The sequence below is a fragment of the Ascidiella aspersa genome, chromosome 4, assembly GCF_963924565.1.
Source record: "Ascidiella aspersa chromosome 4, kaAscAspe10.2, whole genome shotgun sequence".
In the NCBI taxonomy this organism is placed as follows: Eukaryota; Metazoa; Chordata; class Ascidiacea; order Phlebobranchia; family Ascidiidae; genus Ascidiella; species Ascidiella aspersa.
In genome coordinates this window covers 22687492-22708246 of record NC_139450.1, presented here as the reverse complement: position 1 = coordinate 22708246, position 20755 = coordinate 22687492, and the positions used below count along the sequence as shown (strand labels likewise).

The window sequence follows — 20755 nt, the reverse complement described above, 5'->3', positions numbered from 1 at the left end:
ACAAAGTTACGACAAAACGTGGCGTTATCGAGTTAAGGAAAAATGTGACGTCACAAAGTCACATTTAAATGTGACGTTACAGAGTTAAGTCAAATTGTGACGTCAGAAAGTCATGAAAAGTAACCTTAAAAACACCACACAGTTCATTTGTAATGTTAAATTTTTTAGATTGAAAAATAAATAAATCACAGTTTCGACAAGGTCAAAATCGGACTAGGGCCTAATATCTATTAGTGGAAATCAAAATAACACCTTAACATGTCAAAGTAAGACAGGAAGGCCGGCGTAAGATATAAACAAACATTGACCTAACCAAACTCCTAGGCAATTCCACTATTAACTTCATTAATGTAATATGGCCCTTGTCAACATATTATATTCGATTTTGGTCCGCCATTGTAAGGTACTGATCGACCCTAATTTTAACACTACGGCTAGGGCTGTAAAATTAGGTTAACTGATAGCAGCCATCAGGGCATACCTAAAAACTAAAGAATTGGATGCCAAACTGACTAAAAAATGTTAAGTTTGGATTAAATAGCGCATAGTTTTAACCCTGAAGAACAAAAATAGTACTCTGATATTTCGTTTGCATCGCGTGGTCTCGTCTGTTAGCAGCAAATGCAGGATCACACAACATCAGAACACAACAACAGACCACAGAAGTAAATGCGATCGATAAAAATAGGTCGCTTGTATTCGAAGACTTGAAACACCACCACGCCGCACTGCTGCTATTCAATAGGCCTTGTAAGTGCATCAATGTAGTGCTAAACATATGACAAACAAATCTTCGTAACATTGAAAGTAACGGTTAACTCTGGCAAATAAGATGAAATCAAAACTAATATAAAAAACATTGTAGACTTCAAAGTGGTCCATCTTTTCAGAAAAATACCAGAAGATGGAATGCAGTCCTTCTATTTTGAACGACTTTGGGTATTACGTCAAAATTACCGAAGAACAGGTTCATAAAATATAAGAATCAATAAACAAAAAACACCATGACAAAAAGATAATGAAATTTTGGAAGAGTAAACTTATTTAAATGTACTATAATAACGCTAATGGAGGATGTGCGAGTGACATGACATATCTCCCCTTAATCCAGTGAATTTGTAGTAAAGCGTCCGCACTTGCGATGATTTCATTTTCAGAAGGATATCCGTGAACGTTGTAACTTCCCAAAAAGTGTAGGCGGGTGCGGGAAAATTCAACAAGAAATATAGAACACGCACGTTTTAGAACACATAGCACGCTTTGACGCGGGTTGTAAGCAACCTCATAAAGAAGACAACACAACAGTGATATAGAAAATAATATATTATATATATATCTAGCTTGCTAGCGGGTGGCTGGCTTAATAGTTTGCATTAGTCAGTAAAGATGGCGAATGTATTCGCGCAATAATTATTTCCACTACTCAAGAAAACGTAGTACGTGGCCTAAGCGATATATTCCATATTTTCGAGCACTTAAAAGGCAGCAGCGTGTGGGCGAATAAGCTACGACAAAATCAAACCAACCAAATGCGATCATAGATATGATAACGAAACACCGAGAACACCGCCGACAGTAGGCTTTAACAAGCAAACCTTCCCGACTTCGAGGTGTGTAGTGTAGCTAGTCAGCTCAACAAAGCCGAGCCCATTTAATGAAGCCCTGAAACAAGCTTCCGGTGAGCTTACCGAAAAAAGAACTTTCATTCCGATGATTGAACGCATACCAACATCTCGCCGGTTACCCAATACAAACTAATCCTGACAAATGATGTCAAAATACCATGCCTCGAATCATTAGGGTGTTGCAACATTATCGCAGATACCACATTACTTTGTGGATATAATAGAACTTTTCCATTCTGGAAACTGTCACACCATTTAGTATAATTTACGTCGCTGCTACGATTGCGATGCGCGAGATTCAATTGACTTTTGATTGCTGACTAACGGTGCCGAACTTGCCGGGACGAAAACTCCTGCCGGATTGTTTGTCACATGACCGGCGGTGCCGGGGTGTTGCACTTGGTAGGATTGTGGAGCTTGGTGGGTCGTTCCAGAGCTCACGGGACTCGTGACGGACGAAACATTTGAAGTCTGTTGCTGAGACTGCTGCCGAGATAGCGCTAGAGGCGGCTGATGAGGACGGGCTACGTTGGCCTGCTGGAAGGTAAGATTCTGGGCATAGGAGCCAGCGGGTAGCGTGGGTGCTGGTTGTATTTGGTATTGTGACTGCGTGGCAGGTATCAACGGCTGCTGCGCTGCGCCCTGTGCGGCCTGCTGCTGTCGAAGTGCCTGCATCTGGGGACCGGAAAGAGGAACCTGTTGCTGTGTAGGCTGCATTTGGTATAGATTCGGTGGGTAGTTGGGCTGGGTCGACACGGGAGCGGCATGTGGTTGCATCGCTGGCAACTGGGTTTTGGCCGTGGCAAGTTGTTGTTGCTGCACCAGGGGAAGGTTGTGTTGTGATTTCAGAAGTCCGGGGTTCTGTTAAAGTAAAGAAAATCAAGGTTCGGATAATATGTTTTTGATTGTGGCCAGGAAATTGTGATATAAATGAAATATATTAGACATACCAGCAACGAAAAAAACAAATGGGTAGAGATGTTTAAAGTAGAATAACAAAACCTTACAATTGAATCCATATTTTCCGTTTATATCGGGTAATTGGAACTGTTATAAATTATCTGCTTTACTTGCACCAAATTGTACTTAAGCGAGTAGCAAGTTTGCATTAAGGCGCCAGAGTTTTTTCGGGCAATCCAATTACTTGCCTACAACCTTCGCCTAATCTTCAAGTTTTAATTAAACGTTATTGTGCGAGCGACTAAAGCGTAATACCAGGTGCAGAGATTTCTCATTTTTTAGGACGCTAAATTTCAAAAGTAACATTCATCGTGAAGTGAAATGCGCAAAGTATGCTACGCGGTTACTAACGGTGTACTTTGGGCCAATATTCGGCGAGGTTATGACACAGCATAACTATCAAGTAAAAGTAACACATTAAACATAATGGATTTGTATTCTTTGTGGCATTAACAGATCATCTTTGTAGTGAAGTAAAACTATAACAACAATGTATTACAAAACGGACTGAATTTGTGAAGGTTTCTTTGTGTTGCATTGCAATTACAATATGGGCAAAAATGTATTTAAACGACTGCTTTATAAACTTCGAATTCGATGATTGATATGTTAACAAGTAGTTTTGCGAACAATGGCTGCTTTGTCACTTAAGGGTATATTATAATTATTTCATCCGAAAAATAGAAGGTAAATAATTAAAATATAATAGGAATCGATATTCTGGATTCGCAATCTTAAATTCGAAACGTATTATTCTAGAATATTTTGGGATTCTACTTTGAACACCCTCCATATATGACATTTATTTTTAACGAATGTAATGCCCAGTTTCGCATGAACGAAACATAAAATGACCAAATAAAACAGTTAGTTTTATCGATTGATGTTTACCATGTGAACGGAGTGGGCCGGCATGTTGGTTGATGGCGTAGTAGGAGGCGGTTGCGTTGATCCTCCATAGCCATGTTGCAACTGAGCATCTGTAAAGCACAAAAAGCCTATTTCAGGCGCAGTAAACTTTTAAAAATGTAAACATTAGCTATGTATGTCAAAGTATATTGTTGTTTCTTAGGGAATGTTGAGTGGATCTCTTGGCGCAAGTTATCTATGTTTGGATCAAAATCCAATCAAATAGTTGAGCTAGAGCAGTGGTTCTCAACCTTTTATGTTTCGTGGCCCCCTTTAAAGGCTCTCAACCCTCGTGCCCACCTGCTTATAAAAAAATACCTAGCATTCTATTTAACGTGTTTTCACATGTTTGACTTCTTTATGTATATGACAAATACAGCCATTAACCAAAAAATAAATGCACTTACTTTTTAAAAATTTAATAAATCAGTCATTTGAACTTAAATTAACTTAGTTAGTTATTACAAAGCTTGTTCTTGGACTCCGCGAAAGTATTTTTATATTCGGCTCACAACAATCGTCGATGATTTCTCGATTTTCGTTTTATTAATGCATTACTATTACTTGACGAATGAGCTGTAGTGTACATAACCTCGCTGAATATTGGTCTAAAATTGACCTTGTGTAAATTTGACCCTGCAGCCAGCGTACTTAATGCGTTATACGACAGAATATTCCATTTTCAACTTACCGCCTTTTAAGCAAATTGCAAAACCTCTGTACTTTGTATTACACGTTAGTTGCTCGGCTAACAGCACAAATAAAAAGGATCCGATATTCTACTTTTAACATCCCTACTGACGAGTACAAAAATGTGTCAGAATAATGTGTTAGAAAACGTTACAAAAAAGGTTAACATTCATGAGAGTTATGCACGTGGCCCCCCAATGACCGCTCCGTGGCCCTCCAGGGGGGCCGAGAGCCACCGTTGAGAACCCCTGAGTGAGAGGCTTTAACCGATTTCTAGCAGCCCTTACTTGTTGGCAATGAAGGGGTGTGACCAAGATGCTGATGCACTTGCATTTGCGCAGGTTGGGATGGCAAACCCTTATCTTGCGTCTGTTGTGGCGACTGAATAGGAAGATTGTACACAGGTACCTTAGAAAAAAAGACAAGCACTATTAATACGATAATCGAATCAATGTGAGAAACATGTCATTATAAGAAGCACAGCAATCCACAAAAATCCCCATTTTATTTTTACAAGTTTTTTAATTAAACTTCAATGCCACCTATGCAATATCGTTTGTGAAGAATAATTTCCTTAACTTCATAGCTTAATTTGATTTTTCTTTACAAAAAAGAAACATAAAAACGTGTTTCAAATTACACTTTCTCAAATATTCTCTAGGTTTGGTTTGCATCACTTTTAATATAAAAGAATACTACAATCATTACAATAATTATTTTCCATTATTTATTTTCCATTTTTACAAAAAAACAAGAATTATCATGCTTGGGTTATGGGTGAATAATAAAAAAAATTATTTATCCTTTTTTACAAACCATAAAATGTTTACATCTTCAAAAAAATACGTGGAAATAAATGTATTGTTGGTAAACTTTAAATTGGCCTGGTTTGTGACTGGAAAAAGATTGCTTGAAATCGCTTGTCTCACAAGTAACAATGAGAACTATGCATCATTAATGATGCTTTCTTGTTGAGCACGCTATACTTTACAGTTTACACCTTAAAATGGGTGTCTTGCCCTTTTCCCCAATGACTATGGTGTGGATATCGCTATGGTGGTTTAGGTTAAATTCTACATTAAAATTCCTATTAGGATAAACGTGTTTAGGTAACAAACTTTTACACAATATCCTCTTTGTAGTGTGCAAAAAGCTACTAAGGAGTTAAGCATTTTCCTAAATTAAGCTAGTGAAGTCCTAAAATAAAGTAAAAGCAAAACTGGGTTCACTTTCAGACAATGAAATGGCAGCCACAAATCCTTGGTCAATTTACAGAGTAAACACATGGCTTGTTCATGTTAGGACTGGAGTTCTTAAAGGACCAATGATTGAAACACAAAAAATAAATATTGATTTAGTTTTTGATTGCCCTAAGTAAATCAGCTTGTCAGATATACAAAATCCACTTTTGAAAAGTTATTAAATCAGTGTGGCACAAACTTGACTTTTTTAACCTAATTCCTTACAACATTTTATGAAAACACAACACCAGAAATATACTGTCAATGATAAACGTAACATGCAATGTACCATATCAGCCACAAACATGTAGCAAAACCTACACCATAAGTAGAACTGCATAATGGTAAGAATGTGGTTTTGTTATCAATTGCGTTTTAAAGGAAATTGCCCAACATAGCAATGTGTATGCATGACCTAAATCCAGTGCTGTTGTTCATGAGCTTTGAATGTTAAAAATGATTAGTCATAAACCATACTGACGGATTTATGTACTTTCTAACTGTACATAACATATATTTCAGATTTATATGCTTACGCTACTTGATAAGAATTTAAGCACTTGGATCAGACTGTTAAACTAAAGGAATACTCAAAATCTCTACTTTATACAAAACATTACCATTAATATTTAATTAGTAAATTCAACCAAAAAGACTTAGGAGTTTATTATACAAACAGGTGTTCCAGGATTACAGTATATATTTAACAACCATGTTGGTAGAAAACATACCTGACACACCTGGTGAAAAAATATTTAAGGTAAACTGCACCCAGATATAATTTAACTGTTAAGTTAGCCTACCTGTGGCTGTGACTGCTGAAGAGACGTTGGCTTTTGTTGTTGACCTGGTAATACCTATAAATACAAGTAAATAGTAACTTGATTTTGTGTTTTGGGAAATCAAACAAAAAATAATTTAACTAATTTAAGCAAGGCATAGTGTTTGTTAGTGCTCTTATCACCAATTAACCTGTTTTGGAAAGGTTAACTATCTTATTGTTGGCGATACTCTTTTTATCAAGGATCTTTGGCTCAAGTGACCCCAAATTAAAAAGCTAACACTATTATCTTATGTGTTTTCGTTCGAATTTTTAGAATATAAAAAATAATTTAATTTAATGACAAGTAATCACTGTGTAAAACAATATGATGTACCTGTTTTGTCAATATTTGGTGGACTGTTACGACTTGCTCAGATGTTAAAACACCTTTTAGTAAATCATTCTCTTTTTTTATTTTGTAGTTGTCATCTTGAAGCTCAACAATCTTTTCCTTCAGTTCATCTACTTCATCTCTCACAGCCAACATGAGATGTTTCTTTACAAGATCCTAAAAAAATGAAAGTTGGCATGATAGCTGTATTTCAGGCTAGATACTGTACCAGTTTTATTTAAGTTGAACTGTAAGTAAACCTCAATAACCAATGTCGGTTGCTAATCAATTGGCCTATGTGAATTAGGTTTGCTCGGATATGAATTGTTAATTGCTTAATTAAATATTTTACTCACAAATTAGGTGTTTTACAGCGTCTTTAAGATTATTAGACAGACTTGATTTGTAAGAGGCAAAGTTTTCAAAACAAATACAATAATTCAAAACTAAATCTCCTTAAAGTTTTTCACAAATTTATATTCAAAACTTTTTAGACAAATAAATTGTTTTTAACTGCAATATTACTGTACAATGATTAACTTATTCAGGTGAAGTTTTAATTTACTGCATTCAACCGGTGGTGTTACATTGGCTTTACTGAAACAAAAACGCCCTACTCAAACATGCACTATCTAAAGAGTATTGTTTTGTTCAATGCCTGTGTTTAATTTAGTAGAAATACAAAACTAGTGCTCCATTCAATCACTCATGTACCGAGAATTTAATTCATTAGGTATGACATTGAACAAATGAGTTTTGTGAAGCTGTCAAAATACATTTATCATAATTGTAAACTAAAAGAAAAGAAATAAGTAAAATGAAATAATTTAAAGATACATAAAAAATAATAAAATTATAATGCTTAAGTTTGGGTAACTTTTGTCAAATAAGAGAAACCTAAAAACTTTCTTTTAATTAAAGAAAATTTAAATTAATAATATTTTATGATATTTAAAACAATTGTAGATTTGGGAAACAATAATAACTTTTTTTATACCAAACCTATCATGAATTTTTGGTCATTTTGTTCACATTAGGTACAACAGTACATTGTAAAATGGTTATAATTTTTCTTAGCGTCAACCAAGTTTTGAGAACATAAATCATAATACAAGAACATAAATACCACAAATTAGAGAAAATTAGGTCACTTTCTTGATTCTTACCATTGCTGCCTCTATTTTGTTGTCAATGCGGACACTTGTTGTAGAAGAACTAAAATTAAGAAAAAATTTCATACAACAAAAAAATCTCTTTTAATTAGGTATTACAGTACTGTTTTGGAGGACAAAAAATAATATGTAAACTAAAGATAAATATATATTCCATTTTGTATGTGTTTACGAAGAAATGGGAGAGTATAAAGTGTAGAAAAAGAAGGGAATGGTGAGACAGAAAGACAATAGAAGTTAGAACTACTTACAGCAAGGAATGAAGATAGAATGCAGAAAATCTATTAAAGATATAGAGGTAGAATAAATAAAAACTTAGAAGTATTATACTTTGGTTTGAGACGAATAAAACTCAAAGTTTAAAAACCTGAAACCAGGATTAGACACTTTGTTAAAGGAATATGTATTTTACCTATATTATTGGCATCGTTAGTTCCTATAAGTAAAATAAATATACATTGGAAAGCAATAATAAAATTAAGTAAATAGACAAAATATATATTCCTTTTATATACGCGCCAGCGGAACAGTGATCGACAAGAAGAACCTGCTGCCAATGGTCCCGAATTTTCAACTTAGGGAATTCCCCGTTTTTTATTTCATCTCGTTAATGACGTCATAAAATAGTGACGGATATGAAGTCATAAGCAAGCAAAAAATCATCAGAAACAGTCAATTAATGTCCAGCAAAAGCGAACGTTGAGACGCAAAAGCGAACACGTTCGTTGTTAACAATCCTACCAGGAGCCAGCTGCGAAACTGCTTAGCGTGCAATCGTTAACTTCCGGAAAAACGAAAACAAGACCGTGAAATATATGTGATGATTTTGGTAGATCCATGTACGGGACTATGCTACATTACAAGCACGTCTCTCACCACCTGCAATACTAAACGAAGATCGTTTTCCCGGTTGTTTCGATTAGCGCAACATATAAAACTACTTCGAAGAAACGCGATAACTTTTTTGGTATAACGGCATTTCTTTTAAATATCTTGCAAGTTTAAAAGTTTTCGCACTTACGTAGTTAAAATAGTCAAAAAGTATTTGAAATGAACTTGTGTATAGTTTGTCAGAGGCGACGGGCCTGATGAATTACAACGGCCCGCGGGCGGTAGGTTGCTGACCCCTGTCTTACATCAACATCTGATATTAGCGCGGACAACTAACAGCGAGAAACATCAGCAGTCAGCACCGTCTAACTCGACGTTATCAGAGAGAAAAAAGCAGGAGCCGCTTGATTTATTATTATTAATTGTCGTACACACATTTGCTGATCAGCCAGCCCGAACAATAACGAAAATAACGAAAGGCGGAAAGAGAAAAACTATCTAGCGTTTACAGTCAACCAAACAAGAAACGAAAAACGGCGTTTTGTGCTCGATCTTGGTTTTGCATTAGCTTAAGACGTGTGACTCAATTACATTTAAAAACACGCAGCTCTTCGGACGGTGAGTAAAACCCTGAAAAAAACGATAATGTCTCTTACAAAAAGGGGGGGTCCGAATCCCCAACCCCCCCCCCCCCCGGATACGCCACTGCACGGCGTTGCACAGGTTAAATAGAGTATTTACCAGTTTAATTCTAACTGATGAAGGCCCAATGTAGTTAGCTGGCTATGTAAATAATTAGACCTACAATAATCATCATATTTGAAAAATAAACCTTAAAATTTTATGGTTGAACAAAATGAAACAATCTGTCATGCTGTGGGCTCTTCATCAATATTGCATATTACGTTATATATAGTCGGGTAGGTTTAATAAAGAAGCGGTAACGCAAAACGGCCTACAAGGTATAACAAGCCGCATATTAGAAGCCAATACGCTAACGCTTTAAAATTTCACACTGTTTTGAACACAAGAAGCTTAATTTCATAAAGAAGATGATTTTAATTTGATTTTACGGTCAAGCAAAAGCTGCGAACTGGGTTAAAATAAAAAATGCTTGTTAAAACCGCTGCAATAAACGCAAAATCTTGCAAAACTCTGCCTAAATTTTGCATGGTTAAACATACTGCAAGATCCTTTTAAACCTAAAGTCTTAACTTGCAACGTTTCAATATGTGGTGCTACACATTCTGTAAATATAACATGGGGTGTGTTTTTTTGCATTTTCTTGTACAACACTTTAGAAAAGTAACAGGCTGACCAAATTAAAAATATAGAAATACGGTTACCTTTTTAACACCCGATCTGTTAGAAATTAGTGCATTTCTAAGCAAAAAGGTCTACGACAATTAGTGCATCCAAAGGATCAAAAAGGCTGTGTCGGACAATGCATTAATTTGACTTAACAATGTGCTTCAAAAGATTAAGTTTAATAATACTTGACCTACCTAAACCCAAACGCTAACCAGCACCCTAACCCCAATAATGTGCATTGAATTAATAATTACATAAACGCTTTAGGCTCCAATACCTCAATTTGTGACGTAACAATCCTATGGTACCATAGACGAGAAACTATCTTATGCCCACCTGAGTTTGGGCTTTTTCACGAGCATTCAAATAATTATTACATTAACGCACAATCGCACATTATTTGGGTTAGGGTTCGGGTTAGCGTTTGGGTTGGGGTGGGTCAAGTCGTATTAATGCCATCTCACACTTTTTTAATCTTTTGTGAATGTTCAACAAATATTTTCAATTTATCTACGCCGGGAGTTTACCTAAAGGTCCAAATTAGTGCATTGCCAGGACCTCAAGGTCTAAAAGTCTAGACTTTTCTGCCATTGGATGCCATAATTGTCGTAGACCTTTTTGCTTAGAAATGCACTAATTTCTAACGTATCGTGTGTTTTTAAAATCTACTAAAACTTAAAGCATGTATAATACAATATCGCCAAGTCAGGTTTATTTATATTACCTTTCATCCTCAGATGTAGTTTGATCCACATATGACTGGATGACGTTTTTTATCACATCTTGGTGGATGGTTTCACCCCTAAAAATAAAGTTTACTTTTAGTTTAATTATCAAAACAAAAAAATAAGTTTTTTACACTTTATTGAAAAGGGGTAAAACAATTAGCTTTAGTTCTTCATGTGAAAAGGGTAAAATGTTTATGTTTGCAATCGGACAGTTTTCAAAATGTACTATTTTTCTTACTTTTCAATAGGTTGTCGTAACTTTCCAGCTTCATCTAAAGAATCTGGAGCCTGTTGCAGATGTCGATGAACTTTACGACCTTCCATATCATGGTTAACAGAAGAAGTGCTGGCAGATTGCTGTACCATAAAAGGACCAGACATAAGAGTGTTGTATGAGTCACGATACATAGAAGAGTTACTATCAGAGTGTTGGATACTGAAGGAACTTGCACTTGAAGGCACCGAAGTTGCAGACATAGAAGATGGCAATGTGTTTGTTGAGTAAATGCTATGCTGGTGCATTTCTGGATGATTTAGTTTAGTGTCGCTGGCTGAGTGAGCCACAAACCCAAGATTTGGCGATTGTGATTCTGTATAATCGTGACAAATCCATCGCAAACGCTCACGTCGAATAGGTAGCAAATTGTCCCTTTTAACTACCTTAAAACCACGCTTTACAGCACCTTTTGGCATTGGGCCACTAGTTGATGCTATTGGGGCTTTTGGTGCCGCATTTGTATCGTTATTTTGGGAACTTAAAACAGTTCCAGTAACTGGTTTCGATGCAAACACTCCAGGCTGACTCGAATTGAATGTGGGAGGTAGAGATGCAACTGGAGTTTCTTTCAGATCAGATGACACCTGAACAGTATTTCATATTATTTTTAAAAAAAGTGGGAACACACAATAAGATTTATAAAGCATCAATATGTCAAGCGAAATTATCTATAATACCATATTATTAGGACTAACAATTAGGAATGTTCAAAGTAAAAAATGAAGCCTTAGATACCAATCCAAAACTAATTGGAATCCAATTTTGCCGTATATATCGGGTCAATGTCAACTTTAGGCCAATATTCAGCGAGGTTATGCCACAGCGTAATTATGAAGTAATGGTAATACCTTACTGGCAGTAGTAACTTTGTATTATTTTCAGCATAATATTTGACTGCTTTAACAGATCAGTTTGTAGTAGTAAAACCATAAGACAACATTGGTTACATAACGCACTAAATTGTGAGAAGTACATTGCATTCCACTGCTATAAGGCAAAAAAATTAAGTTTGGGCACCAACCTGGTGTTGCTATCATGTTTTATGTTCTGTTTTTTGTGTAGTTATGCATTACAATTAGAACAATTTCTTTAAATCACAGTTGTTAAAAAAGTGTTGCCTAATAACCTGGAAAATTAACTTTAAACATTTCAATTTTTCTTCATTGAATATTTTTTTACTGAAAAGATGTCACTAATGACAACATAAGTTAGATAATCTTAAGAAGTGTGCTGTTTTAGAACAAACTGGTTTACAAATAAGCAACAAAGTTAAGTTAATTGCACGGAGCACAAAAAAATGCAATTATTTGGTTTCAGCTAGGAAAGCTTTCTTGAAGAGACTTGAAGCATTGGCGCATAAAAAGACTAGCACTATTCACTCCACAAATAAATGACTGCACGGAAATCATGTATAAGTTTGCACAAAGTGCAAAAAAGCGTTAGGATATGGATTCATAAAACAAAATAAAATATAAAAGATATAAAATCAACATCCATTTAGTGTGGAAAAACTAGCCGGACACTTTATATTTCATATTGCCAAGCATGCCAAGCATGCCAAGCAGACAACAGCTTTATTTTACTATCATTGTAAGGCAGTGGTTTCAAACCTTTATATTGTTGACCTTTCTACTTAAACCTACACTAAACACCCATAATTTTGTGTTTACCCTTAATCAGATTACAATTATATATAACTTCGTAAATTGTTTACTTTTGTAGACAGATTGCTTTAACATTTGGCAAAATACTTGGATTTTCTCCATAAGTAGGCACTAGTAATTTAAGGAGACTTTTCATAACAAAAAGAAATATTGAGATAAATGCCAATAAACTTAATTAATATAGATGGTAAACATATATTACACCGGTCAACACTATTTTTCCTGCACAGGGTTTTCCAACTGAATCTATTGTAGGAAAAAAATGGAAGCAAATCAGTCTGAAACTTGATCAAGAGATTAACTACATCATCAATCTGAGTTTGATGAGTAATGGCGGGACTGGTTGGAGAGTGATGTTTTTGTGGTCAACCAGTGGTTTGTTAATTACGCTTCTGTACCTGGGTATCAAATTGATCTTTGAGGGCCTTTACTCTTTCATGCAGTGCTCTGTCTAAGCTCTACTATGCCAGTAGGACAATAAGTACTTTGAAAAGTATCCTTGTTAACCAAAAATAAAATTAACCATTTTTAGTTCCATACAAATCAACCAATCGTGAATACTGAGTGACCCACAGGAATAAGACACTTGAACCACATAGCAGAAGATTTTGCTCTTGCAGTCTGGAAACCAGCATTTCAGCAGTCTGTTTAAGCAAATTTAAGTCACAAACAAGATCATTTACTTCAGATAGACTATACAGAGAAGGTTGACAAAGTTTCAGCGCCCCGTGTACTTGTCCTTTTTCATCGGCATCAGTATGTTAACCTTGGACGGAGAAAAAACTTTTTTTTAGGCACATGCACTTTAAACCAGTTTTACCTTGTTTGTGTCTGTATATTGAGTAAATCTAATAATTTAGTGCTATGCATACTATGGCAGGTTGTACTTTGTTGTTAGAACCTTGACAAACAATTTCTATTAAATTGTACTATAAATGGATTTATTCCAAGTAATATGTGAATCTCTCTTTTGTGCCTAATGCCCCATTCTTTTAAATTGAAAATTTTTGCCAATTTAACCAAATAAACGCTATTATTTGTCCTTGCTTCACTCAAAAACTCAAAAACAGTATATATTCAAGTAACAGTGTTAGAGTAAGTAAAGCACACATGTACACATGCAGGTTATATTTTGCACACTCCTTATATGTATTTATTAATGCCACAAAACGTTTCTTTGGTGCAACTCTGAGATGACTATTATGCTTGTTAATTGCCTTGTTTATCACATTAACATAGTAAAGTTTATACATTCATTAGGCAAACACAGCTATACAGCATTTTTTAAGGGATGCAATAAAAAATGAAGAATCACCTAATACGAGTCAGTTTAACCAAATCATTTTTTTTAAACTAAAGCTTCTTTCCTATAGTAATATTTTACAAATCATTAATGTGAAATGGGACAACACTAAATGCTTTAAGAAAACTAGAGGTCACACAGGTTCTCTGCACATAAAATCATCACAACAGTACACATTTGACAACATCATTTGCAGAAAAGTTTGAGCACCCTTGTGAAACACAAAGTAATTTCCATGATTTCAACCTATGTTTACTTCATCAGCTGTTATTTGTATATTGCCTCTTTTGGTTCACTATTTTGGTTGCAATAAACATTTTGTAGTTTGTAACTAACAATTACAACTGTTTTTATACCATCCCTCCGCATACCTGTTTTAGGTGCATTTCTCCTATTTTATCTTGCTGTTTGGTTTTGTTTAATGCATTTCTTTCCAATAAACAAGGTGGCTTAACATCATCTGCATATACGAGGCCAACGGACACCACAACTATTTTCTGGCCTAACTACATAAACGAATGTTTTTTGTGAATATCTTATTTTCAATTTCACGCAAATATTTTAACCATGATGGCACTGTTTTTATAAAACTTGCAAATTTAATCTTGATAAATGCACTTTGTGGACTTTTTTAGGGCTTGGCAGTAGACAAAAGAGTCCTGTATCTAAGAATGTTTAAAATTGATTACCCAAGCATATACTCTTTATTAGTAGCTATTTAATGTAACATAACAAATCCTGTCCCAGTAAACTTGTCAATTTTATTTTATTATTTAATTATTATTATGAGGGGTATTACATTCCTTTTACTCACAAAATAGCAGGTAATTACCAAGTAAATTTGCTATATGTAACTGAGCTTAAATATGATTACAAAATAAGTTTAAAACAATGTATATAAAATAAGTAAGTTAAAAAAATGAAACAAAGGCATGATAAAAATTATGTCCTTGGTAGCTATAAAAAAGCAAAACAATGAACTCTTATCATCAATTAAAAATATCTTCAATTACTACAAGATACCATTTTGTTACGATTATACTTCACTACCGATGTGATTATTAAGAATTAAAATATTTCACAGCAAAAAATACAATTTTACTACTGTCAGTGCGTATTACTATTACTTAGTAGAATTACTGTTTCGCTGACTCTAAACAGACGACTGAGAACGATTATATGCCTTTCCCCAAACATGTAAAACATATTTTCTATGTGCTTACAACCCAATACTGAGGATTCTGGGACTTACATCTAACTAACTTTTTTGAGGATATAGTGGAATATGTTTAGTAGAAATAAACTTATATCTGTTTTGCCGATAATATCAGCCGATATTCTGATTCTATCGATATACTGTATCATTAAATTTGAGTCAAAAATTGACTATAAAAATATCATAGCTTTTCCTGACAAACAAAATTTTATACTTTTAAACTTTTTTAGAGTTTTCCTTTTCATGGCTGCCCGATTTAACATAGAGTTGATTTGCGACGTCATGCAAATTTAATATACAAATGATTAAAAAAAAGTATAGATAAACAAATTGTTATTTGCATTTAAATTTTAAATAATTGGAAATATTACAATATTCCAGGTATATATATATATTATATATATATATATAAAAATCGGGTCTTCGGTATCCTTTAAAAAAACATAACAAATCAGGTATTGGTATGAGTGCAAAAAAGGGTTATTATTTATTCTTTACGATGTCACCTTAAAATAAGAAACATGGTGCTATCCAAACATTTGAAATAAACAAATTTTGAAATTCTTAGATTTGAATTGTCGTTAATGTAAAATACACATTTTCCTCTAAATTAATGTTTGTAATGTAATTATGAAACCTGTTTGGTTATTAATAGTTTTACATCATTGATTTTTTTGTTTCAACTAACTTTAGACCAACTCCATGTTTATAAGCTATAATATATATTTAAAATATGTGATGTATCATTGAACTTCCAAGTGAGTATTTTCCAATTGTGAACTTTAACTTCTATATTTGCTAATTAGCGAATCTTAAATTTTCATAGAAATTTATTGTTGTTGATGCCCTAATTATGACATAATTAGAGACTGATCGATTCGGTCAAATAAACTTTTTTACTATCACTACATTCTTTAATATAAGAACAATAAAGACTTTCTATAGGAAATTTTGTAGCCCGTAGGGATGTGCTGTATGTTGGCGACTTGGGGAATATGTCAGCCGAAGAATCAGCCAGAAAAATGAAGAAATTGGGTGCAAAAAATGATTTATAAAAAAGAAAAATTAAATATATGTAGGAACACTATACACTACAATTGGTAGAATTAATTTTGTTTAGCGATTCTGAAAAAAGTTACAAAAGTGCGAAGCACTTTGTTCAGTGAGAAAAATCCAGTCCTTTAAGCATATGGATTGTTTATTATTTTAAAAAGTACTCAATTTCGAACACATTTGCATGGGCATAACGAGGATGTACCAGGCTATGCTTCTCCACCTGAGGCTTAAACTAAATGTTTGATTGTTTTAATAACATAAATTTTCAAACTTTGTCATTTTTTGCTAGGATTGTGTCTCTGTTTTAAGCAAATCTATTCAGCCCAAAGGCACTATGCATACTGTCCTTAATCAACGACAGTGTGACTCGTAATCTTGGCAAACAATTTATTTTAAATTGGATTATAAATATCGCTATTTCAAGCAATATATCTCTTAATTCAACCGTGAAATTTTTTTGGCCTTTCAATATGGTTTTGAGCAGCATGTTTGAACACAAGTTCACCCAAAAACAGTTTACTTATATGTAACAGTGTTCACTTCAGCCCCATGTATTTGTTAATGTCACAAACAAGTTTGCGCTTTCGGGGCAACTTTATCTTAGCTAATTTACTCATTAATAGCCTTATAACACATAAATATATTAATTGGGTGTATTACCTGGATTCCATTTGAAGTAGTGTCATATCTTTGATCATTGTCTTTCTGTGAATCAGAATAAATTTGGTGAGAACTTAGTTTTGAATCAGATGCTTCAGAGTCCAATGAATTCTGCAATTTTATAACAAGCAATAACAGTCTTGGTAACATAAAATCTAATTTTTGTTTAAAACTATATAAATCCATAGCTGCCCTTTATTTAAGAGTGGTTACTCACAACCCAGCAACAATGTAATGATCTTGTTTGTAACTAAGTAAAACAAATGCACATAACATTGGATTTTTTTAGTTTCATTGTTTGTTTGTTTGTTTGTTTGTTTGTTTGTTTGCTTGTTTGGTTAAAAGCCTTTATTATAAAATACCTTAAAATTGTCAAAATATTCCTTAAAAAATATTTTGACATCAGGGAAATAATTTGCCATATCAAAGAATTTATAAAGTAATTCTTTGTTACTATTTTTTCTGAATGCTGCTCTGAGCAGCAATCCTTATATGTGAACCAAAGTTCATTTGTTTTATCGTTTGAAGAATGCTTTTAATTAATGCTATTACATATGTGTCAATATCAAACGAAGGATGATAAAGGTTCCATTATAAAATATTTCTAAATTTAGTGATTCAGACAATTTTATGTTTGTGAATTGAGACAGTTACAGACTTTTTTGTTTCTTACTTCACAAAAGTTTTTAAATTTATCCTGTATTCAAGCTCAGTGCAAATAAGAAAATGTCCAAATTAGTTTAATCGAGCTCTGTATGAACAAAAAGTGCCATATTATAGCCTAATTCAAGCTCCTTGCCAATTATAAGAAGCCAAAATAAGTTTTAATAAAGCTACTTGTGACTAAAAAGTGTCTAAATAAGTTATTCCAGCTGGGCACAAACAAAAAACTAGTTTTAGTTGAGCTATGCGCATCAGTCCTATATATTTTGATCTAGTTTCATGGGAAAGAAAATGAGTCCGAAATTTTAGCTGCAAGTTTGAAATTCTAGCTGCGATAAAACAAAAAATTGTGTCTATTTTTTTATTTGATACTGTTACTATATTGTTGTGTCCGGCAACATTTAGAAAATTAGCAAGTTAGGTGACTTTTCATGAAGTTAAAAATATTTCAGGGTTGGGCTTAAGCACACGCCCACTCGCCAATGCGAGTGCAAATCGCTCCGGGGGAGTACAGTTTGACACCCACTCGCCCGACTGGCGAGTGGTTCAGGCGAGAAATTGGCGTAGGACAACTTGCGTTTAGCACCACTACTATGCAAAATATTATTTGCGCCAGTGGATTCCTAAAACACTAAGGCGCAAATACATTCAACACTACATAAATAACAAGGTTAATCGTCACGCTCGAAGCTTGTAATATAGACTTTTTGTCCCGTTTAAAAAAGAAGTTTGTCCGGCAAACAGTCAAAGACGTCATTGCTGCAGCGGTAAATAGTTTATTGCTTAACTTATATTTTACCTGGTCGTTGCCGCCTTTGAAAAAGTTTACTGAACTTGCGAGGTAACCAGCGATAAGAATTTTACCTTTTTGGATTTATTGGATTGTTTGTATAAAAAAAATTCTAAGCAATTGCTGCAGTTTTTGGCAACAATAAGTGCGAATGCAAACGTCTTATATTATTTGTAAACAGTGTTTTTTAAGATATTTTGAGGGACTGAAACGGCCCACTGAAGACTACAGTATTTTAAAATACCGCCTACCTGTGTAACTACAGATGAGAATTGGCCATTAGTCTACATAAGTATGTTGTTGCGATCTCTTAAGTTCATAGCAGACAACCAAGCCAAAGCTTAAAAAATAACTCTCTGTAAAGATTTTATATGGCAATTATGTTTAAATACGAATCGAAACCATTGTGGAAGCCCTTGGAAAATTTAAACTACCCATACTATAGGCCAGGGCGTTGCACAGGACAGAAGCTTTGGTACATATGTTTGTTAACTGTGCGAAAGAATGGATTAGTTCGGTGAAACGCCCTTTAAGCACAGAAAAACCACAATACAAAAAAGAGAGCGCGATTGTTTTAAAAATAAAAACGGAAAACAGACAGGCCGTGGCTACTAAATTGTCTGTGTTATTTTTTTCACTTAAGATTGTAACAAATATTTCGACTAAAAACATTCTTTTAAGTGTTAACTGCTCTGTGGGTCATTAATTTGTTCATCCATGCATGGAAATAAACAACCTGACTTTTATAAAACTAATGTCTCTGTATAGAAAGTTTTGAAACCATAAGACAGGTTAACGATAATCCAAGAAATTACCACGCTAGGATGGAAATTTGCAGACGGCGTGCCAACAAATTTGGCGAGTGTTATTTCGTCCGGGCGAGTGCTGATTGATAGCCGCCCGCCAGTCGGGCGAGCGTACATTTTTGCTTAGGAACAACCCTGTATTTCATACCTAAATTGTGATGAAAAGCTATAGCTAGAATGCAGTGGCACAAGTCATCTGCCATTCCTAAAGGCATGATGAAAAAAGGCCTCCCATGAAGATAAGAAGAACTTGGGCAACAGAGCATGGGTAAAAATTTAGAGGGAACACTGAACCAACATGACTGTTTTACTATTCTTGGCAGTTGAGATTTTCAAATCAGTACAAACCTGAGGCAACACAGATTTTACTTTTGTCTTTCCATTTGTACCACCAGCAGGATGAGGAACTGCTTGACCAGACGTTAATTGCTGCATTCCATCCTGTAAAGTGATATTAAGCGTATCCTCTGATGCTGAGCTTTCTTGATCATGGTCAACATCAGTGGTGCGGGAGTAGGACATGTCTGAGTATGATGTGTGGGACTCATCGAGATCATCTGCACTCTCATCTCCATCAACATTATCTTTTACACTGGTTATAGCAAAACCTCCTTTCTTTTTTGGATGGGGCTGTGTAGCAGTTTGAGGTGGCTGCTGGACACCGACCCTACGTAGGCAAAAATAAGCTTATTAGGAAAATAAAGTAAAACAAACCTACAATAAAACATTTTTAGCAGTTTACCCATCAAAAACATCTTGACTTGAACTTTTTGTAGTATTTGTAGGTTTTCCAGAATCAATTAGTGTGGGTTTTTCATTACAAAGTGATATATCTCCTTCTAAGCCTTTAGAATTAGGTGGACATTCCTTTTCACTCCCCATCTCAATAGTGTTTGAATCCATTTTATTAGATCATTTTGCTCTTTTTGGGTATTTCATGTTTTCGTTGAAATAAAACCAATAAAAATCAGTGATACATCCACAAGAGCAAACCAACTGAGCTTGCAGTTAAGAAAATTAAACACAGCTACATGACAATACTTCTTTAATAACCTGCTTAAAGTAAAGATTATTAGTTAATGAGCCTATAACTAAGTAAGAACCCTCTTTCATGGAGAAAAAAATTAGCCACCTATTTTTTATCAAGCTACATCTGCTAATAACTACGTCAGCAAATAACTGAAACAAAATATTCTATACTGGATGAAATACCTTGTATTTGCCCAGGTATTTAAAAAAACAAGTTGCTTCCTGTGGATAACACAGTTAAAATTTTACTCTGAAAGTATTTTGATAGATCTACTAAGCTCTACAAGCCTGTTTTTAGACCTGACCGTGTTTCAAATGGTGGTTATATTACTTTTTTGTTGATATAACCACCATTGCTATGGACGCTTATTTGGGGGATGTTCAAAGTAGAATATTGGTTTGAAAACCAAATTGTTATGTTTTATATTTATAGTGCTTGCTTTAAATGTAGTCGTGTAGTGCAGAGTTTGTAGTAAAGAACAAAAAACATACTAGAATTCAATATTTTGGATTTGTTATTCTAGATTTAAAACCTATACTTCAAGAATCCCCTGGGATTCTACGAAGAACAACCACAATTATCATCCAATATAGCCCTAAATATCAAGGTTAGAGTGCACCTGTGATGATAGGATAGCCATATTAATGCCGGAGGTTCTATGTTCAATTG

At 34.4% G+C, this 20755-nt stretch overlaps 1 protein-coding gene across 1 annotated transcript; it reads right to left on the bottom strand.

Annotated features, from left to right (window-relative positions):
- Positions 1-653: 653 nt before the first annotated feature.
- Positions 654-20101, bottom strand: LOC146148701 (uncharacterized). The gene is made up of 11 exons (XM_083386710.1): positions 19799-20101; positions 19405-19723; positions 16798-16908; positions 10860-11482; positions 10618-10695; positions 7746-7794; positions 6583-6756; positions 6229-6282; positions 4472-4592; positions 3477-3565; positions 654-2486 (listed from the first exon to the last, which is right to left on the bottom strand). The coding sequence occupies exons 1-11, from the start codon at positions 19957-19959 to the stop codon at positions 1902-1904; spliced, it is 2364 nt and encodes a 787-aa protein (XP_083242836.1). The 5' UTR covers positions 19960-20101; the 3' UTR covers positions 654-1901.
- Positions 20102-20755: the final 654 nt, after the last annotated feature.